At 45.1% G+C, this 23,399-nt stretch overlaps 1 protein-coding gene across 10 annotated transcripts in view; it reads right to left on the bottom strand.

Annotated features, from left to right (window-relative positions):
* The window catches only part of fsd1l (fibronectin type III and SPRY domain containing 1-like), a 127,369-nt gene extending 111,908 nt beyond the window's left edge, over positions 1-15,461 (bottom strand). For 4 of the 10 annotated variants that reach the window (XM_069926147.1, XM_069926145.1, XM_069926152.1 and 1 more), the window contains exons 1-3: positions 9,643-9,723; positions 6,825-6,920; positions 2,561-2,692 (exon numbers count right to left, since the gene is read on the bottom strand). In XM_069926147.1, the coding sequence (XP_069782248.1) occupies positions 2,561-2,692; positions 6,825-6,920; positions 9,643-9,705 (291 nt within the window). In that variant the 5' untranslated portion in view covers positions 9,706-9,723. Of the gene's footprint in view, positions 1-2,560; positions 2,693-6,824; positions 6,921-9,642; positions 9,724-15,355 lie in introns of those variants that run through there. The other 6 variants (XM_069926156.1, XM_069926163.1, XM_069926186.1 and 3 more) reach the window with 4 other exon arrangements.
* Positions 15,462-23,399: the final 7,938 nt, after the last annotated feature.

The raw sequence follows: 23,399 nt of genomic DNA, 5'->3' as shown, positions 1-23,399 counted from the left end.
TTTTCTCCGGGGGCTCCGGCTTCCTCCCACCATTCAAATGTTACCGGGGTTGTAGGTTAATGGGCTATAAATTGGGCAGCATGGGCTCGTGGGCCGAAATGGTGAGTTACCATGCTTTATGTCTAAATTTAAAATTTAAAGACAGGTAGTGGGACTGAATGGGAAAATGGATCACCTCAAGATTAAGTGGCGAGGCAGACTCAATGGGCTAAAGAGCCTATTTCTACTCCTATGTCTTATAAATCACGTTGATGGGGGAGAGAGAGAGAGAGACCCCAATGACCCTCTCTGCTGCTCAACCCTTTCACCATGGTGGAGGGAACCCTTTCACCATGGTGGAGGGAACCCTTTCACCATGGTGGAGGGAACCCTTTCACCATGGTGGAGGGAACCCTTTCACCATGGTGGAGGGAACCCTTTCACCTCCCACCAGCCTCTCTCTCTCTGCCCCCCTGCCCCATTTTTATTTTTACAACCCTCCATTCACCCCGGGGTCAGTTCTCAAAGAAGCAGTGAATGTGATAGTATGGATTCTATCACCGATGTATATATGTGTATATTGTAGTATAGGATGGCTGTGATTGGTTGAGAGTGTAGCCACACCCACTGGCAGGTCTTATAGGGTTGCTCCTCACCAGACCCAGATCATTCTAGATTGGTCGACCTACATGTGATGTGCTCCAGTGTTTTGGTTAATAAAAGCCTTGGTTTGGATCAACAAGCCTTTGATTCTTTCGACATGCACTACAGTCACCTTGTCGTGGTGGAGAAGCTTGTGTGGTCCTGTAATCCTGAGAGTGATGCTGTCTGGAGCTATACTCCTGGTAGAATCACCCATGGTGGTAAGGTCCCTGACAAAGAAAAATCCAAGCCCTCAATGGTGAAACAGGCAGATAAAGTTACTCTAAACTCAGTAGATGCGAAGGCAGATGAAGGCTGCAACAAATACATTTGTTCCAATCGTCGTGGTTTTCATGTCATTGGAATTAGTTGTGCTTCTTGGAGTGGAACATCAAGTATATGTTAAACAACACACACACAGGCATCTTCACTCTGTGGATCAACAGAATAAATGCCATTGTCCTTGACCATGAGGGATAGCCACAATGACAACGAATAGTGGATGTCAGTACTACTGGGCAGTAGTCATGGACTGTTACTGTTGCCCTCTTTGGTACCTGGATAATGGTGGCTGTATTGAAACATGCAGAGACAATAGGACTGCTGTAATGACATGTTGAAGATGTCCATAAGAACCTCCATGAGTTGGTCTGGACAGTCCTTCAGGACTCAACCAGGCAAATTGTGTGGTCCTGCTTACCTTGGGTAGAATTTACCACAGCTCAGCCATGGCTATGCAAGGGACCCGCTCATCAGGGGTAGACAGAACTTTCTTTGGTATTAGCCTGTTCTCATCAAACCGAGCATAGAAGATGTTCAGTCTGCCCAGAAGGGGGATATCATTGACTTTGCCTCAAGATTCCCTCGTTGTCATGTAATAGTACAGAACATGTAACATTACACAAAATTGTCTTGCCTTTCATAAGGCAAAGTAGCCATTAGTGTCACCTGGCGCCCCTTACAGTTCGAGAGAAAGTAAAAGAAAGTCCCTTCAGAGTCACTGAGTGCCCTTGGATTTGACTTCAACAGCCCTGCAGCTTCTGCAGCCATACAGACTTCAGTTAGATCCATTGGCAACCAGAGCTCCAGATCCAAACCTCCAACAGGATGAAGAAGCCTTCAGCACCCGAGGCCCTTAGGGAGTCCTTGTCCTCAGCACCATCTCAAATCCCAGTTCTGATACCTAGCTCCTTTGAGCCAGTCTCCAGCAGTTTGCAGATAGTGTGGGTAACCCTGACCACATCACCCACAGCCTATGTGGGTCCCTCAGCCGCTGAGCCCTTGTTGGACAATCGCCAGAAGCAAAGAGGACTGATCTAACGAGAATAACCAAGAGCTCCAGAAGCAATGTATAAACATAAACAAATATTTGGTTGATCAGTACAGACTTAATCAAAGGGTCTGCTTCCATTCAGTATTTATGATTCTATAAACTGATCTTTTGATTATTTTCAATGTACAATGAAAAATGCATTGACTGCATGTGTGTGTGTCTATTGAATGGCGAAGTGTAAACTTCATGTGTACCTTTAATGAGCGCACCTTACAAAAATCAAAATAGTTGTTAGATTGCTTTTCATTTACTGAAAAAGATCTATGCTCTACCAGCAAATTGACTACTTCCATTTGTGATACCAACATCAGATATACATGACAAATCAATTGAGCTCATATACCAAACCCAACTTCCAACTCATCAACAAACACTTGTCAAAATAGGTTGTTAATGGTTGAAATAGTGAATGTTGACATTAATTTCTAATTGCATGAGTAGCTAAGTAAGCACTATATGATAAAATTTGAACTATCAGTTTAAACTGGTAACGATATACAAGGTACAAGAAAAAAAATCCTAAAAGTTAACTATGTACACAGACATAAATCTCATTCTTCCAGTTAATTACAACAAAAGAATTTTGTTATGAAGTATAGCTCTTACCTGAAGTTCTTGACTTTTGCATGCTTGTTCTTGTTTAATCTTGCTTGTCATTCTGTCCTTTATTTCATCCAAGGTAGTCTGGAGAGCACCAAATTCTTCATCCAAGTCTAACAACACCTTGGCTGTATTGACCTGCCACAAATAAGAGAAAGTAAGAAATCAAATCTTATCCATGCGGTAAACAGGACAAGGTGTAAGCTTTTGATTACTGATGAATCAAGACAAAGCCATTGAAACTTAACACTGGTGAATTCCACTTTAAACAACAGGTCTAAAAATAAGCAAACATAATCAGAAAGCTCAAAAAAATTGAGGAATGACAGCTAAAGTACATCATGCTAACTGAACTACACATAGTAAGAGCACTATTTTAAGGTGTTAGTATAAACCTAACAAGCCATGCTTAAAACAAAAATTCCTGTTCAATATTTGGACATTTGAGGAAAAGATACTGACACTACTCAAAAAAAAAATTAAAACAGGCAATTGCTTATATTACCTCAAATTGAAACTTATTAGTATTATTGGAATCATAGCACAACAGAGGGAGGATGGCCTTGGTGGAGAACATGACCATACCTGCCTGAAGAACAAACCAGAGAACGTTGTTTCATTGGGTTGTACTCGTACAATCAGATGTCAATAAACTTCATCAGGACAAATAGGATGGTGAAGTGGGTCATAGAGTGGCAAAAGCTGCTCAAATGGAAGGTAAATAGCATATATCTGAAGTACAGATGAGACAGCCATAGTGCCTTTAAATGAGCTTCTTCTAATCAGTTATTGATTAGAACATTAATGAATTCCCCTGCGTAGATGTTATCTAACTTGGTGTATTTCAAGAAATTTTAGATTTCTTACCACCACCATCTTATTTTCAAATAACACAGAAACTTTTAGAAATATAGGCAAAATTCTCCAAATACACCACTAAAATAAGTCAAGTCAATTTATTGTCATCTGATTGTACAGCCAATGAAACACCATTCTCCAGTCCTCGGTGCAAAACATGCAGACACACAGCCAGAGGCCACACACGCACGCCCAGCCCCCCCACGCACGCCCAGCCCCCCCACGCACGCCCAGCCCCCCCACGCACGCCCAGCCCCCCCACGCACGCCCAGCCCCCCCACGCACGCCCAGCCCCCCCACGCACGCCCAGCCCCCCCACGCACGCCCAGCCCCCCCACGCACGCCCAGCCCCCCCACGCACGCCCAGCCCCCCCACGCACGCCCAGCCCCCCCACGCACGCCCAGCCCCCCCACGCACGCCCAGCCCCCCCAGCCCCCCCACGCACGCCCAGCCCCCCCACGCACGCCCAGCCCCCCCACGCACGCCCAGCCCCCCCACGCACGCCCAGCCCCCCCACGCACGCCCAGCCCCCCCACGCACGCCCAGCCCCCCCACGCACGCCCAGCCCCCCCACGCACGCCCAGCCCCCCCACGCACGCCCAGCCCCCCCACGCACGCCCAGCCCCCCCACGCACGCCCAGCCCCCCCACGCACGCCCAGCCCCCCCACGCACGCCCAGCCCCCCCACGCACGCCCAGCCCCCCCACGCACGCCCAGCCCCCCCACGCACGCCCAGCCCCCCCACGCACGCCCAGCCCCCCCACGCACGCCCAGCCCCCCCACGCACGCCCAGCCCCCCCACGCACGCCCAGCCCCCCCACGCACGCCCAGCCCCCCCACGCACGCCCAGCCCCCCCACGCACGCCCAGCCCCCCCACGCACGCCCAGCCCCCCCACGCACGCCCAGCCCCCCCACGCACGCCCAGCCCCCCCACGCACGCCCAGCCCCCCCACGCACGCCCAGCCCCCCCACGCACGCCCAGCCCCCCCACGCACGCCCAGCCCCCCCACGCACGCCCAGCCCCCCCACGCACGCCCAGCCCCCCCACGCACGCCCAGCCCCCCCACGCACGCCCAGCCCCCCCACGCACGCCCAGCCCCCCCACGCACGCCCAGCCCCCCCACGCACGCCCAGCCCCCCCACGCACGCCCAGCCCCCCCACGCACGCCCAGCCCCCCCACGCACGCCCAGCCCCCCCACGCACGCCCAGCCCCCCCACGCACGCCCAGCCCCCCCACGCACGCCCAGCCCCCCCACGCACGCCCAGCCCCCCCACGCACGCCCAGCCCCCCCACGCACGCCCAGCCCCCCCACGCACGCCCAGCCCCCCCACGCACGCCCAGCCCCCCCACGCACGCCCAGCCCCCCCACGCACGCCCAGCCCCCCCACGCACGCCCAGCCCCCCCACGCACGCCCAGCCCCCCCACGCACGCCCAGCCCCCCCACGCACGCCCAGCCCCCCCACGCACGCCCAGCCCCCACACACACATACAGACAACACACATACAGACAACACACATACAGACAACACACATACAGACAACACACATACAGACAACACACATACAGACAAACATATGCAGGACAAGTATTTCATCTATATAAATATTGTTTTATGAACATGAGAGTCTCAGATGATTATTGTGAGCAGTTCTTTGGTCGTTCTGCATTCTCGCTGCCTGTCAGAAGAAACTGTTCCTTGCCTGATGGTGGTGCTGCCCTGATACTCCTGTATCTCTTTTTCAACAGGAGCAGCTGAAAGATGCTGTGACCAGGGGAGAAGGGGTCCTCAATGATCCCGGTATATCACATCAATGGTGTGGGGGGGAGGAAGGAGACTCCAGTGATCCTCTCTGCCGCTCTTATTGTCCTGTGGATTGACCTCCGATCCATTTCTCTACAGCAACCATACTACACTGTGCTGCATCTAACCAGGATGCTCTCGATAGAGCTTCTATAGAGGGTTGACATAATGGTGGCCAGTTGCCTTCTCCGCTTCCGTATTCACAGGAAGTGCACTTGCTAACAAGTGAGGAGATGTTGCGTGTCCACAATAGGTCACTAATTAAGTGAACCCCAAAGAACTTGGTGCTCTCCACTCTCTATACTACATGTGTAATGGAGGGTAGTCGTTCCTGGACTTCCTGAAATTCACGATTATCTCCTTCGTCTTCTCCACATTAAGACTCAGGTTGCTACTCTTGCACCATTTCAAGAGATTTTCCAGCTCTTCTCTGTAGTGTGACATCATTGTTGCTGATGAGGCCATCTACTGTTGTGTCATCTGCAAACTTGATGACAAGGTTGAAGCTGGATCTGGTGATGCAGTCGTGGGTCAATAGTATGAAGTGGTGCAGGCTGAGAACATAGCATAAGGCTGAATAATTACTATGATTTAACAAATATGGTACAAATCTAAAGAGCATATCAAGTCTGTGGGCAGCTTTGGGTAGAGAATGGGAAGGATACAAAAGGGGAGTGCTGAGAGGTTTCCTCCTATACACAACTTAATTAATTTATAAAGTGTGATTGGAAAAGACAATTGGCTCTGTAATAGATGTTTTCAACCCTAAACACGCAGCTAAATTGACTACACATCCTCCTTCCTTGCCCTTGTAAAGATACCATTTCATTCTCCCACTTCTTCTATCCTCCATATATCTAGTCCAATGATGAGACTTTCCATAGGTACCTCAAATGTCTTCCTTCTTTCTGAATCATAGTTATCACTGTGGTCTTAAATTTCAAATTTCCAGTATGAGCAGGTTGTTTTTACTTTAGACTATGAAATCTGCTGTTTTGTGAAAACTTTTGTCCTTTGGGCAAACCAACTGCTACAGTGCATTGGCTTAGCTTGAACTCTTGACAATTTCCACAAGCCTCTTTCCAGACCATGACCACAGCATCAGATGATAAGGCACTGTTTTCCCCAGGTTTGCAACTTCATGAGGACGATCCGCCTTACCAGCTTTTATATCCCTCTGAGATGTTCACTCCAATGCCTCCAATTGCAGAATTAATTTATTTGCTTTGTAAATTTCACCTGCCATGTTTATCTATTCCATTCTGAAGTCCCTTCCAATTTCCATTTGCCCTATATATCTCACACAGCAATTGTTCAAGGATTAAAACCCAAGGAAATTATTGCATATTTCTCACATTTTTGGGCAGCAATCAAAACATGATGTTATGAAGACATTTTCAGCATTTTATTTGTTCGTTGTTTAAATTTCCTATCAGATTTCATGTGTATTACAAATACAAAACAAGTTATATAACCATAAAATGAAAGAAATAAGAGACAGAGAAGTCTAAATGAACCAAAACCTGTAAATATATTAGTTACATTTCAGAAGCAAAGCTAGGACATTAACATAAGATTAAAGAATGCCATGTGTCTGGTTATTACCTGAACATTTTTTAAAGTGTGATTCAATGTTTCGATGAAATTCTGTATTTCATCATCTTTGCTTGCCAGTGTTGAGATTATTCTTTGTAACTCTTCCTGTAATGAAAGAAAAACAGAAGTTAATCACCTAACTAAATCACACTTCACCTGTGCACAAGGTACTGTGTTCAACAATAAAATGCATTAACCATGCTCCAGGTTTTTCTCATCACCATCATCTAGCATTAAAATGACCAGAAAGGTCAAATGTTCATTGCTTTGGTTTATATCTGGGTAATGCCATTAAACATCAAGGTCCCATAGGTCTCTATCACTTTATCTACAGTGAAAGGAAATCTGATGCCCAATTTGAAAATTGAATCTGCAGCAGGAAATCCCGTACTTTAACGTATCCAAATTAAATTTAATCTATAATCTTAAAATCATTCATGCCAATAAAATCATGATATAGAAGCAGGACACTTGGCCCTTCAAGTGCACTCTGCCATTCTATCATGAGCTGATCCATTCTCCCATTCAGCCCCACTCCCCTGCCTTCTCCCCCTAACACACCCTGATTATTCAGGTACCTTCCACTGCCTTAAATACATCCAATGATCAAGTCTCCACAACTGCCTGTGGCAACAAAATTCACAGCATTACCACCCTCTGGCTACATAAATTCCTCTCCATCCCAGTCCTGAGCAGCAAACACCCTTCAATCCTGAAGTTGTGTCCTCTTGTCCTCAACTCCCCTCCTAAGGAAATCAATTTTGCCAAATCTACTCTGCACAAAATGCTTCTTGAGGTCCTCTGTGCTCCAAGAAGTACAGTCCAACAGAAGTAATTCATTATATACTCATCCCTTCATTCCAGAAACCATTCTTGTGAATCTTCTCTGAACTCTCTCCAATACCAGCACAACCTTTCTTAAATAAGGAGCCCAAAACTATACACTATGCTCCAACCTATATTAGTGCCTTATAAAGCCTCAACATCACATCCCTGCTTTTGTAAGCTATTCCTCTAGATATGAATGATAACACTGGATTCACCACCTTTATCATCGACCCAACCTGGAAATTGGGTAACCTACACGAGGCCTCCAAATTTTGAATTTTCTCCCATCCAAATAATAGTCTGTCCTTTTATTCCTTTACCAAAATCCTATACACTTTCCAACATTGCATTCATTTCCCACTTCTGTCCCAATTCTTCTAATCCAATTTTCTCTGCAGCCTATTTCCTCCTTACTACTTACCCCTCCACCCGTCTTTGCATCATCTGCAAACTTTGCCACAAAAACATTTATTCTGTAATCCAAATCACTAACATATAACGCAAAAAGAAGTGGCCCATCACCGACTCCTGCAGAACACCACTGGTAACTGGTAGTCAAACAGAAAAGGATCCCAGCATTCCCACTCAATTCCCTGCCAATCAACTAATGAATGCTCTACCCATGCTAGTATCTTTCCTGCAATTCCATGGGCTCGCGTCTTGTTAAGCAGCCTCATGTGCAGCGTTTTGTCAAAGGCCTTTTGAAAATCCAAATATACAACATCCACATCTCCTTTATCTATCCTGCTTGTGGCTTGCTCAAGAAAATCTGCCATTAACCAGACAATGCATATTTTTTTTAAAAGATCTATATCCCTTATATTCTTATCTTTCAAACTCTTCACTTTTAAAATCTAACCCCATCCTTCTTTAAAATGCACTAAAATTTGTGGCTTCAGATTTTATCAATCCTGGTCTATCCAATGGTTTTGACCCTTCCACCCCCACCCCCACCCCCACCCCCCCCCAACTTATTTTCAATGTAATTCCAGATTTTGCTCACTGATTACAATACTCAAAACTGCTGGAGAAATTCAGCAGGTCATACAGCAACTATATGAAGCAAATAGATATAACCAATATTTCAGGCCTGAACAGTTAATAAAGGTATGAGCAAAAAGCAAGCAGGAGTGGGGGAGGAGAGTCGAGGGAAGAAGGGGTAGGTTGAGGAGCACAGACCAACAGGCAAGAGGTCATATATACTGACCTAAGATTCCTTCCTAAGATCCAAAACTCAGAAAGCTTTACTGATCTACCTCCGTGCAAGGTTAGGTAAATGAAAACGTAGCTTAAATGACCTCCATTAATTCAGTATAAAACAAAAGTAATCTGCAACTAAACAGAACAAGCTCAACCTTTTAATTTGCAGAATGTGATCTTTATCAACAACACTGGAATTATAGCCCTTCATCCACTAGCTCCAGTGACATGCAAGGTTAATGAAGAACAGACTAGTGGGCTGGAGCACATTGAGGATGAGAAAGAGCAAGTGCTGGATCTTCTTAAAACTATACAGATTGACAAGTCCACAGGACCGCATGAAATACTGTATACCCCAAGTTACTACAGGAAGCAAGGGAAGAGATCATTGGGGCACTGACAATCATCTTTGTGTTCCTTCCGGCCACAGGAGAGGTGCCTGAGGATTGGAGAATTGCAAACATCGTCCACATGTTTAAGGTAATAGAGAGAATCCTGAGAATTATAGTTCAATGAGTCTTACGTCACTGGTGGGCAAACCGTTGGAGATGATTCCTAGGGATAAGATTTGCAAACATTTAGAGAAGCATAGTCTTCTCAGGGATAGATAGCTTTGCCTCATGAGCTTAAATGAATTTTTTGAAGAGGTCACAAAAGAAATTCATGAAAGTAGAGCAGTGGATGTGGTATATATGGAATTCAGTAACGTTTGACAAGATCCTCCATGATAGGCTTATTCAGAAAGTCATGAGGCATGGGATCTATGGAATCTTGCCACATGGATTTGGAATTGGCTTACCTGCAGAAGGCGGATGACATTAGTAGAAGAGGCATATTCTGTGAGTTCGATGACCAGTGGCATTCCACAGGGATATGTTCGGGACCCCTACCCTGTTATTTTTATAGATGAACAAAGTGGAAGGGTAGGTCAGTAACATGACATGAAGGTTGAAAGTGCTAGAAGAGTGTAGAAGGCTATCATAGTTTTCAACGGGATGTATACAGAATGCAGAGTTAGGAAGAGAGGTGGCAGATGGAGATTAATCTGGAGATTTAGCAGGACGTTGCCTTGAATGGAGAACACATCTTATGAATCAAGGTTGACCGAGCTAGAGCTTTTCTATTTGGAGCAACAAAGGACGAGATGAGACTTAACAGAGATATACAAGATTATGAGAGACATAGATTATGGTAGACAGCCAGTAGCTTTTTCCCCAGGGCAACAATAGTAAATACCATAGGACACATGTTTAAAGCGAGTGGAGAAAAGTTTAATGGAAATGTCAAAGCCAAGTTTTTTTTTAAAACACAGAAAGTGGCAGGTGCTTGAAATGCATTGCCAGGACTAGAATAATCACAACATTTTAAATGGGCATGTGCCATCAAGAAAGTGAGGGTTATGGGTGCATGATAGAGATGGGTTAGATTGTTGTGGAGTAGGTTTCCATAAGTCAACACATCATCATAGGCCAAAGGGCCTATTCTGTGCTGTAATATTCTATTAGTCATTACTTTGGGTAAACTTTCTCTTTTGCTCCATTTCATTTTCCTAATCAAAGTCAATCTGTCATGTTCAATGATGAAGAACAAAAGGAGAATTTATCCAGGAAAATTCAACAGCCAGAATAATTAACAGGAGAGTTTTGGTACATACTAATCAACACTGACACTGCTAATCTCATCCTCCTTAATCTTTCTTTCTTCATAGTATTACAAACTGCTTGGCAACGGTTAGGTAAATCTGTGGCAAGGATACTAACATCCAATCAGTAAAAGTAAAAAAAAATTTAAACTTTGTCTAAACCAATACTCTAGTGGCAATCCCAATCTTATCATCCAAATCTCAAAAGTTCTTTAATGAAAAAACAAGGTTTCTAGTATAACATATACACAGATCTACCAGTCCACAACACCTGTGGTTGGTGGTTTCATTTGCTTTCTAACCAGAGAGCACTCTCTATTTTTTTTGGCCTTTGTGTGCATTTCAGACACTGTAAATAAGAATCAAGGTGTATTCAATAGATTTAGAATTCCTTTATCATTCTTGGACCATGAAATCAAATGAGATCTGGAACAATCCTAAAAAACACAATTTATTTTTGGGGTTTCAGTCATAGAATTATACAACAGAAAACTGGCCCCTTGACCACTGAGTGCATTAGAATTAATTCCATTAAATCACTGCATTCCCATCATATTCTATCTTTCAGCTACACACTCGAAATAATTAAGTGGCCAATTAACTCACTCACACCACATCTTTGGAAATTTGGGAGGAAACAGCATCCGGAAGAAACTAATGCGATCACAGGAAAAACGCACAACATCAGAAGTAAAGATTGATGCTGGTTGCTGGGCAGCATCATTTACAATTTGTACCACCCTGCCACATCATTATTTAATTATTACTGAGGAGATTTTTATTAAGCTTTAGAATTCAGATAACTACTGAATTTGACTCATCCTTTTCCCTGCCCCCAAAATATAACTAAAAAAATTCCCTGGGTATTAATAGGGCAGATTTGAAATTGGGAGATAATGGTGAGTAATGCCAAAAGTGATCATCATCGCTGAGTTCTCTGGAATCACCATTATCTATCGTTGGGGGCTGGTGGTAGGCTGTCAGAAGACTCTCCCGGTGGCCCGCTGTCAGTTCCCACTCTGGTCCCACCGCCCTACTCACACTCAAGAAAAAGGGCAGCAGGACTAGCAGTGGGCCGTCGGGGGGAAGAGGGCGGGGCAGCAGGACCAGTGTGGGGACCGACAGCGGCAGTTTGTTTTTATAAAGTGTTTTCTGCTATAGCTAACCTGCTTGTGTTTTCTCTTGTAAACTACAGCATTATTATTAAAAAGATTTTTCCTGTTGTCCTAGTTGCCTGTTTTGTCCAAGTTCTTCTGCTATACTGTAGCTACATATTTCAATAATATTAAATGCTTAACCCTAAAACACTCAAAAATGTAATATTCCCCGCTGGGTCTTATATGCCATCAAATACAGTAAATTCCTCATCAAAGTCTGCAGCCATTGGAAAAAATAATTGTTTCATTTGGAAGCATGTTTGTAATAATTTATACTGATTCCAGAACATTTCTGAAAGATAGTGTGTCACGCTGCAACAGTTGTTCCAATAGGACCATAGTTGCATTAATTTGATGAGTGATCTTGCAAGCCTAACACTATACTGTAAATCAATAATTTACAATTTGATTACAATAGACAAATGCCAGCACATACAGTACTTTTTTTCTCCATCATAAGAAACCAGTCAATAAAAACTCCCATCCAAATCCAATACCATGCAAGGCCACTGTCAATCATCCAGTATTTCCCTTACACTGTCCAAACTCATTCACCTTTATCTATATGTCTGGGAAATAATCTAAAGATATAGGAAGAAATGGCATAAATTATTAATTTCTGCATGTCTAACACAATGAAGGTTCTTTCAGTTAATTAGCAGTTAGCCTAAAGGGACAAGCATTTAAAAAAAAACAAGTAGGAAACAAAGATAATTTTGTGCAAATATTCTCTTAAATAGGAGATAGGAAAAATTTAGGAATAACTGGATCCAACTAGGATGCAGTGAAGAAGCTTGGAACTGGTCTCATAACCCTGTGAATCAAGGCTGCGCAGGCCTCCCAAGTTTTTTTTTGAAGACTATTTAAAATTTTATAACATGAATACAATAAAGAATTACATTTAAAGAAAAATAGAAAAAAAATTAAAAAGGTCTGATTACAATATTACATCAGAAAACTACACAAAATAACCCCCCCCGTTAATTGTTACACAATATTAATAGTCTAACTTAAAATTAATCCAACCCTCCCCCCCAAAATAAAGAGTGAAGAGTTAATAAAATTGACAATATTTTATATGAAAAAAAATACCCACTTACAAAAGAGATAAAACTTAACCTAAAAAAATTCTAACAACAACAAAAAAAAATTGTCAATACTAAAATATCACACTTAAACATATATTTAAATCAAACTTAAATGCATATAATTAGCAAACGGAGTCCACTTTAACTTATAAAAAGACATCTTATCCTGAATTGAAAAAGATATCCTTTCCATAGTCAACAAAATTTCATTTCCAAATACCACTTATCTAAAGTTAGTATATTTCTATCTTTCCAAGTGCTATACATTTCTTAGCCACAACTAAAGCTAAATAAATAAATGAAATCTGATAATCCTCTAAACCTAAATCGATTAATGATTGCATGTTCCCTAATAAAAATATATCAAGATCTAATACAAGATGGATATTATATAAACTGTTAAAAACAGATTGAACACCTTTCCAAAACTGTTGCAATCGATCACAAGGCCAAACAGTATGCAAAAGAGTATTGGCCATCTGATCACATCGAAAACAAGAATCCAACTTACTAAAACCAAATTTCTTTAATTTCTCCGTCGTTAAATACAGCTGATGAATAAAATTATAATTAATCATCGCTAGTCTAGCATTAATTAATTTCCGAATACTATTCTGACAAATTTCCATCCAAGCTTCTTCAGCTATTTTATGTCCTAAATCTTTTTCCCATTTCAACTTATCTTAATCCCAGTCTTTTTTACTATCAATTTCTTGTAAAATACAATACAAATCAGATATATATCCCTTTTTTGGTATTGAAAGTACATATTCTTCAAAACTAGATTCAGGCAATAAAATCATATGTCGACCACATAACTGTTTTACAAAAAAACTTAATTGATAATATACAAATATAGAATTTGCACTAATACCATATTTCCTTTGTAATTCGTCAAAGGAAGGACTCCCAAGTTTATCACAAATGTAAAAGTGGAGACAGTGGGTGGGGGGTGGGGGGCGGGGGGTGGGGGGCGGGGGGTGGGGGGAGGGGGTGGGGGGAGGGGGTGGGGGGAGGGGGCCGTGGGTGGGGGGAGGGGGCCGTGGGTGGGGGGAGGGGGCCGTGGGTGGGGGGAGGGGGCCGTGGGTAGGGGGAGGGGGGGAAAGGGGCCGTGGGTGGGGAGGGGGGGAAAGGGGCCGTGGGTGGGGAGGGGGGGAAAGGGGCCGTGGGTGGGGAGGGGGGGAAAGGGGCCGTGGGTGGGGAGGGGGGAAAGGGGCCGTGGGTGGGGAGGGGGGGAAGGGGCCGTGTGTGGGGAGGGGGGGGAAGGGGCCGTGGGTGGGGAGGGGGGGAAGGGGCCGTGGGTGGGGAGGGGGGGAAGGGGCCGTGGGTGGGGAGGGGGGGGGAAGGGGCCGTGGGTGGGGAGGGGGGGGAAAGGGGCCGTGGGTGGGGAGGGGGGGGAAAGGGGCCGTGGGTGGGGAGGGGGGGGAAAGGGGCCGTGGGTGGGGAGGGGGGGAAGGGGCCGTGGGTGGGGAGGGGGGGAAAGGGGCCGTGGGTGGGGAGGGGGGGAAAGGGGCCGTGGGTAGGGGGAGGGGGGGAAAGGGGCCGTGGGTGGGGAGGGGGGGAAAGGGGCCGTGGGTGGGGAGGGGGGGAAAGGGGCCGTGGGTGGGGAGGGGGGGAAAGGGGCCGTGGGTGGGGAGGGGGGGAAAGGGGCCGTGGGTGGGGAGGGGGGGAAAGGGGCCGTGGGTGGGGAGGGGGGGGAAGGGGCCGTGGGTGGGGAGGGGGGGGAAGGGGCCGTGGGTGGGGAGGGGGGGGAAGGGGCCGTGGGTGGGGAGGGGGGGGAAGGGGCCGTGGGTGGGGAGGGGGGGGGAAGGGGCCGTGGGTGGGGAGGGGGGGGAAGGGGCCGTGGGTGGGGAGGGGGGGGAAAGGGGCCGTGGGTGGGGAGGGGGGGGAAAGGGGCCGTGGGTGGGAGGGGGGGAAGGGGCCGTGGGTGGGGAGGGGGGGAAAGGGGCCGTGGGTGGGGAGGGGGGGAAAGGGCCGTGGGTGGGGAGGGGGGGAAAGGGGCCGTGGGTGGGGAGGGGGGGAAAGGGGCCGTGGGTGGGGAGGGGGGGAAAGGGGCCGTGGGTGGGAAGGGGGGAAAGGGGCCGTGGGTAGGGAGGGGAGGGTTTGGGGAAGGGGCCGTGGGTGGGGAGGGGAGGGTTTGGGGAAGGGGCCGTGGGTGGGGAGGGGAGGGTTTGGGGAAGGGGCCGTGGGTGGGGAGGGGAGGGTTTGGGGAAGGGGCCGTGGGTGGGGAGGGGAGGGTTTGGGGAAGGGGCCGTGGGTGGGGAGGGGAGGGTTTGGGAAGGGGGCCGTGGGTGGGGGGAAAAGGGTTTGGGGAGGTGGCCTTGGGTAGGGGGCCATGGGTAGGGGAGGGGGCCTTGGGTAGGGGTGGAGGGGGCAGGTAGGGTGGCGTTTGGGGAGGTGGCGTGGGTGGGGGGGGAAGGGTTTGGGGAGGGGCCTTTGGTGGGGGGGGTGAGGGGTTTGAAGGGTTTGGGGAGGGTCCCGTGGGTGGGGGAAATGGTTGGGGAGGGCTTCTCAAGAAGAATCCAGCTCACTCTCCAGACTAAAGTGGCACTGGTGCTGTTTTGGGCTGATCCCCGGCAGGCCGCACCCCACACTCTTGGCCTCACACGCGGTGCGGGTACTTACCCGCTGCGAGTCCATGGCTCCGGCGACCAGCAATCACTCTGCGTGACCCTGGTGACACCCGAGCCTCAACCACCGCGGCAACGCGCATGCGCAACATTCAAGAGCCGCGCGCAGGACGTTGATCGTCGTAGGAGGTGACGTCACATAAAACCACGCGAGGCGGCGCTGTGCTGTGTTGGTGATCGTGTACATTTGCGAACGAAGCAGAAATTCATGAACTGAATGTCTTGAACGCAGAATCTGCTGATAATATCGTGAGAGGGTTTCACTGCAATTAATTCATTGAATGATTTGAATCTGGATTTTGATGTTTTTGGTAAGGTTGTCCCAGAATTTTCCACCCTAATCCTTGCTCTGGAATTACACTGATGCAGGAAGATATGGTTACTTGTTCCTTGGTATTAAAACTCCGTCGCTGCTCCGAAATACCTGAGCACGTAATCGTCTCCTGAAACCCAGTTCAATCCCTGTGATCAAGGTTACGAGGAGGGAGGGTGGGACTCATAAAGTTCAAGAGAAAATAGGATTTGGAATAGCCCACTTTACCCTGAAGTCGGCGCTTCCATTCAATGTGATTGATGTACCCCAGGCCCAACTCATTTTTGCCAGATCACTGTTGCAGTCAATGCCATAACTTTTAAAAAAATCTATCTTCGGTTTAAATACTTCTAAAGAGCTGGCTTCCACCATTTTCTGGGCAGAGAATTAGAGAAATTCACTGTGAGCACCATGGATGACAGCAATGATGAGTTTACAAGTGCAATGTACAGGTGCACTTTGGAAAATTTGGCAAGTCTGATCACCCAGCTTCTCTTCTACTCCCGGCGTACAAGCAGATGCAGTACTACCACACTCTGGTGAAGATGGTGAAATTACGGTCAAGGGAGGTGGAGGAACGCCTGCAGGACTGCTCTGAATCGGACCGGGGCAAATTCAAGTTCTCATCTTCTGATTTGAATGAATATGCCACAGCTATCACTGAGTTCATCAAGACCTGCATGCACGAGTGTGTGCCCACGTACCTCAACCATAAGCCGGGGATGAATCAAAAGATTCACAACCTGCTAAGGGCAAGATTGATGGTGTTAAAGAACGGTGATCCACATCTCTACAGGAAGTCCAAGTATAACCTATGGAAGGCTATCTCAGTAACAAAGAGGTTGTTGTGAAGGAAGCTAGAAACTGAGTCAGATACTTCCCAGCTATGGCTGGATTTGCAGGCCATTACATCCTACAAGGTGAAGCCAAACATAAATGGTGTGATCATTTTCTACCCGATGAGCTGAACACCTTTTATACTTGTTTTGAAAAGGAGAATGCAATGGTATTAATGAGAATCCCTGCAGAAGCTGGTGATCCTGTGATATCTGTCTCAGCCCAAAATCAGAACATATTTCAGAGGGTGAACCCTCACATGACATCAGGCCCTGATGGTGTACCTGGCAGGGTACTGGAAGTCTTTGCCAACCAACACAGACACTTTCAATCTCACGTTGCTGCATTTGGAGGTTCCCACCTGGTTCAAAATCATTGGCCTAAGAAGAGCTGGCTGAGTGGCCTCAATGACTGTCACCAGTAGCACTCACATCTATTGCGATTAAATTCTTTGAGAGGTTGGTCGTGGCCAGAATTAATTTGTACTTAACTAAAGATCTGGACCCACTGCAATATGCCCATCATCACAATCGTTTCACAACAGATGTAATATCACTCCCTCTCCACTCAGCTGGTGATCACCTAGACAACAGCAACATGTTCATCAGGCTACTCTTCATCGACGACCCCTCAACTTTCAGTGCTGGTCAACAAGCTCCAAAACTTGAGCCTGTGCACCTCCCTCTGCAACTGGATCCTTGACTTACTCATCAGAAGACCACGGTCAGTATAAATTGAAAAAAAGTTTCCTCACCGAGAAATCAACACAGGTGTACCTCAGTCATGGGTGTAGAGTGAGTAGAGCTTAGCCCACTACTCTATTCTCGCTACACCTATGATTCTGCAGCAAATGGCATTGTAATGGCACTTATTTAATACAGCTTACAAACAAAAAATACACTCACTCATTTCTTTCAGCACAGCGACTTTCATTATTTGCTAGACACAACATCGCATTCTTCAACTCCCCAAACACCACCCAGCTAAACTCCTCTGAATATCTCATTGGCTCACTGCCACATGGGTGTCACTCTCCTCCTCCTGACAAAGGTAAGTACATGACTGCAACATCCCTTCCCCCCCCCCCCCCCCACCACCTCCAAGCCATGCAAGGAGACGACCGATTGGAACTGTCCTGCTATGTAATGTTCCAAAGGACTGACAGTTTGGCCTGACCTCATACGATAGTGGAAGACAGGAGATGCATGGTCCGACTGGCAAGGTTGTGATTGGCTCCAATGTAGAACATGGACCGTCAATATATGCTGGCCTCAACCTGTTGATGGAAATCGTGTCAGCTTTTCCATTCCTGTTAATCACAAAAAGTCTTCATGTGGTGTCGTAAAAGGACCATCATAAATGGGCTGAAGTGGATTGCAAACAGTATCATGACGGAGGAACACATGAGTACTGCATTATAAATCATTTGACACATACACTGCAGGTGATGCCTGCTGCATAGGAGTAGGTTGGAATAATCTCATGTTTTCCTGAAGTGAATCAACATAATAGCCTGGCAAGATTAATGTAGTGCCATATAGAGGCTCTGCCGCTGAACAAGATCTGCACAGCAGTACATGCTCCAAGGAGAACCATGGGCAAACGCTTGCTACACATAGGTGCATCACTACCTGCTGTTCATGCTGCCTTCAATTGTCGATGGAATCACACAATGAGGCCGTTGGCCTGTAGATGGTAAGGCGTAGTGTAAATATGGGTGGTGCCAAGAAGATCAGTGAGAGCTCGGAACAACACTGACTTGAACTGTGACCCTCAATCCATTGTACTAGTGACTGGAACACCAAAAGATTGTATCCAACAATCCACAGAAGCTCTAGCAACTGTGACTGCAGAGATGCCAGTGATAGGAATGTCTTCCTGCCAATTGGTAGTCCAGTCTTTACACGTGAGCAGATAAGTATATCCCCGAGATGGTGTAAGAGGGCCTACCAAGTCTAGGTGCACATGCTGGAAACAGGAATCTGAAACAACAAAATTCCCCAGCTTGGATGTTGACATGGCAAGCAGGTCCTTGCCCGCAATCTAACATCCCATTTAACACGAGGCCAGGAAAAGCATTCCATAACTATTTTGATTGATGCTTTTCTACCAGGATGCAATAGATTGTGAAGAGACTCAAAAATCTCCTGCCTCATAGCCACTGGCACAAAAGGCCTTGGCCTTCCTGTGGGAAAAAAAATCGCAGACTAACTTTTCACCTGATTCATCCAAGGTCACATCTTCAAGATGGAGACCAGAGTTGATCTGGTGATAGTGGATGAGATCAGGATCAGTGCGCTGTGCATGAGCCATGGCAGTGAAATTGATGGCAGTAGTTATATGTAAGGCATCAATGTCGAACCTGGACAGGGGATCAGTCGCAGCATTCGATTTTCCTCAGATGTGCCATTAGGTCCGATGAAAATTATAGGATGAAGCACTCTGGGCTTATACTCACAAAATGCATAAGAGGCTGGTGGTCTATATAAATGATGAAAGGATGACCTCCAAAAAAAGGTGGAAATGTTTCACTGCAAGATAGATGGCCAAGAGTTCTTGACCAAACATACTATATTTGCCTGAGCCAGTGACAGCTTGGCTGAAAAAACTTCATATGTTCCAATTGCTCATGAACTCATTCTCACACTGCTCCCACATCAATGACAGATGCATCTGTGGTAAGAGAGAGCAAGGAGTTGGGCTTTTGATGTACAAGCATCGTGGCATTCGCAAGCACAATCTTCACAACATCACAGCATCATCTCCCAAAGTTGATGGTCTTTTGGACACAGACTTATCAGATCCTGTTAGTAGTTCAGTAGGGGTAATAGAGATGGTGCAGCATTTGGTAGGAATTGGCTATAAAAATTCATGATGCCTAAAAAAATGGCACAACTGGCCAAATATAACCGGTGTAGGAAATTTTAAAATATTGGAAATAATACCATGTTGTGTAATTCTATGTCCCAAAATATACAAGATCAGCAGTGCCAAAAATACATTTACTGGGATTGATCACAATGCCAAACTCATCAAGCTTTTGAAACAATGAGTTATCTTGGCGCATGTGCTCCACTTCATCCACACTTGCGACTGGAATATTGTCAATGCAACCAAGCACAAAATCGAGACCGGCGAGTATGTGGTTCATAAACTGCTGGAATGCTAGTAATTGGGAAATATGAGCCTCCCTAGATGGCTAAGTACGCAGCAGAATAGCTGCCTTAAACATGTTGTATGGGAGATTATCATCTGGATCCATGAAGCCATCCTCCAGTTCACAGGCAATCTGCCCTGGAAGACACTCCACAAGTAAACCATACTTTATCTTCTGACTCGTCATACTGAGGGCAGAGAAGCGTATTTCGAGTATTATAAACCATGCTGGTGCATTATTAATAAAAAGAGTGGGAATCTACAGTTTGACCTCCCCAACTGTTCCTGTAAGGGGTTAATCCTCATCACTATCCATTTTAAATTGGAAGATACTGTGAACTCATGGGGTCACCACTTGTAACGGCATTGATTTACCACAACTTACAGACAAATAAAGAATATACTCACTTATTTCTTTCAGCACACCATGAAGCTACTAGATACAACATTGCATTCTTCAATTCCCTAAACTCTTCTGATCTTCTCATTGGCTCACTGCCACATGGGTGATCCTGAAACACTCTATCTCTTCCTCTTGATGAAGATAAGAAGGTGACAGCAACATCATCAAGGGATCAGCAGTGGAGAGGATTAAGAACTTCAAATTCCAGGGTGTCAACATATCTGAAGATCTACCCTAGGGGCTCCAGGTTGATGCAATCATGAAGAAGGCTCTCCAGTGGCTATACTTCATGAGTTGTTTCAGGAGGCTTGCATGTCATCAAAGACGCTTGCAAATTTCTACAGGTGGACCATGGAAACTATTCTGACTGGGTGCATCATTGTCTGATATTGAGGTCTAGGACAGGAAAAGACTACAGAGAGATGTGAACTCAGCCTGTGCCATCATGGGTATTCATCTACTCCATCAAGAATATCTACAAGAGGCAGTGTCTCAAGAAAGCAGCCTCTATCCTCAAGGAACCTCACCACCCAGGCCATGCCCTCTTCTCACTGCTACCATTAGAAAAGAGGTACGGGAGTCTGAAGATGAATACCCAATGGTACAAAAACACCTTCTTCCCCTCTCATCAGATTTCTGAATGGACAATGGATCACAGACACTACCTCACTTTCTCTTTTGCACAAATTTATTTATTTTAAAATGTAATTTATAGTAATTTTCTACCTGTAAATGCTGCTGCAAAACAACAAATTTTATGACATGTTCCTGACAATAAATTCTGAATTCTTGCTGCTGCCACACAAGTACATAAGATACACAACAATAGTATGAACTAAATTACTATAATATGCCAAGCCTCTTATATTTGAGATCATACCCCATAAGATTCAACAAACACAGGAATCGGAACTTCGACTAACATTATCTCCTGAAACATGGGGAAGAATTACGAGACTAGTTAATACTTATTCACTTTTTGCACGTCATTCTTTAATACAGTTTAAAATAGTTCATAGATTTGATATGTCTAAAGATAAACTAGCTCACTCCTTTCCTATTACAAGCTCTATGGGTGATAGATGCAATACTGAGGTGGTTTCATTGACTCATATGTTTTGGACCTGTCCCGTGCTAGTAATATTTTGGAAAGATAGTTTTAAAATGCTATTAATGATATTGGTGATTCAATTACAATCTAACCCCTTAACTGTTCTTTTTGGAATTACCAATGTAGGTTGTTTACCTAGTTGCAGCTTTTTCTACACTATTAGCTAGAAATGAAAGACAACATCCAGGGAGCAGTTCCAGCAGATGTGGAAAAATTGAGAGAAAGAAATAGAATCCAATCTAGATGAGATCTTCTATCATATAGCACTGAGAAATGTAGAACTCTACCATCTAATGTCTGGGTGCTGCAGTCTGATGACCTCTACAGAAAATCATTGATGCCCAACAACATTGAAATCATTAAGCAGGACAACCTGTCAATCTATAGAGCACCTGCTATTTACCAACCTAAAGAGCTTAGTTGCTCAAATAAATTTTACAAATTATGTCAAAACGTGCTTCATGTCATTTGATGCCACTTCAATTTCCTAATGACTTAATAACCCTGTGTGGTAAACCACTGTAATGTATAATTAACTGGTCAAGCATGCCGATTAGTCGGTTGTACCTGTGGCCCCTCCCCACAGGTTCCTGTATAAAGGTGGCTGTTTCTCAGCCCCCTGCAACTCAATGCAGGATGCTGAACAGTAAGGATGTGCTATGTTCTCAAGTGTATTAAAGCCAATTAGTTTTTCCACAATAGTCTTCTGAGTAATTGATGGTGCATCACCCTGCACTTCATGAACATGGAGAACCAATGCCAAATCTGCAGTAGTGTGATATCAGCTTTTATAGAATCCAGCCACATCAAGGTCACTTGTATCATGTGAGAGAATTATTAGTTACCAGTGAGTTTTCAATCAATAAAGCTGAAACAAAAATGGTTCAATGTAAAAAGCCCTGATTTTAATGGAATACTAACACTGATCCCACCCTCTTCTTCTTCTTTGGCTTGGCTTCGCGGACGAAGATTTATGGAGGGGTATTGTCCATGTCAGCTGCAGGCTCGTTTGTGGCTGACAAGTCTGATGCGGGACAGGCAGACACGGTTGCAGCGGTTGCAAGGGAAAATTGGTTGGTTGGGGTTGGGTGTTGGGCTTTTCCTCCTTTGTCTTTTGTCAGTGAGTGACACCACCATCAACTCCATCTATACACTCCACTGTCTCACAAAAGCTGCCGTTATACGAAAGGATCCTAATCACTGTCACATATTCCCCCTTCTGTCAGGCAGAAGATACATGAGCTTGAAAATATGAATCTCCATGTTCAAGGACACTTTCTCTCCTGCTGTTATTAGACTCTTTAATGGATCTCTCACGAGTAATAGATGATACCCTTGCATTGTATTAATTGCACTTTTTTCTATACTCTGCACTGTCTCTGTAACACTATACCCTGCAATCTTTGACTTACTGTAACATTGCACCCTGCACCTGTTTTATTATTGCATTAACTGCTGTATTAGATATGAGGTGACATGCCTGGATAGCACACAAAACAAGACTTTTTTTTGCATATCTCAGTACAAGTGACAATAAACAATTCAAGTCAATTATGTTAAACACCATTCATTAAAATAGGCTGCATTATGCTGATTATCAGGAGACAATTCTGAAGATTTCTGCCAACTAACTTCAAAATGCACCAGTTCATTCTGGACTGTGATGAGTCACCTTTAAGACTTGAGGGCCTTGAAATTAATTTGTAGGGTGCACAATGTAAGAGCAGCTATGGAAAATGCAGGTGAACAGATCAGATTGTGGACAATTCAGCCTCTTGCTACACTTGATCTTCCTGTGGCAAGCTCCCACTGAATTTCACTAAATTCTCAAGGGGAGCATCATATGTAGTCATTGAAGAAGCTGATAACTATCATTTATTTCTTTTTTCATTTGGACTTGATTTGTGTAAAGTATATAAAAATATTAATGTAGCATCAGAATACGTTACCACTGAATTGATTATTAAGGTTCAGCATTTTAATTAATGACCAAAAATACTTAATTGGAATAGAGTTCACATATTTGGTTCAATTTCAGTAATTAAGAATTGCACATTTCATCTGAGTATATGAAACCTAATGAAAGTTATAGAAAGTGAAATAAAACAATGATTAAGGCTAAATGAAGCTGACTTTAGTTTGTACCCAAAATAATGATCCAATGAACATTTGTTGGTGAATTCAACTCCTTAATGTTTTGGAGAAACAAGAAACTGTGG

The sequence above is a fragment of the Narcine bancroftii genome, chromosome 1, assembly GCF_036971445.1.
Source record: "Narcine bancroftii isolate sNarBan1 chromosome 1, sNarBan1.hap1, whole genome shotgun sequence".
NCBI lineage: Eukaryota > Metazoa > Chordata > Chondrichthyes > Torpediniformes > Narcinidae > Narcine > Narcine bancroftii.
This window is presented reverse-complemented; position numbering and strand designations above follow the sequence as displayed.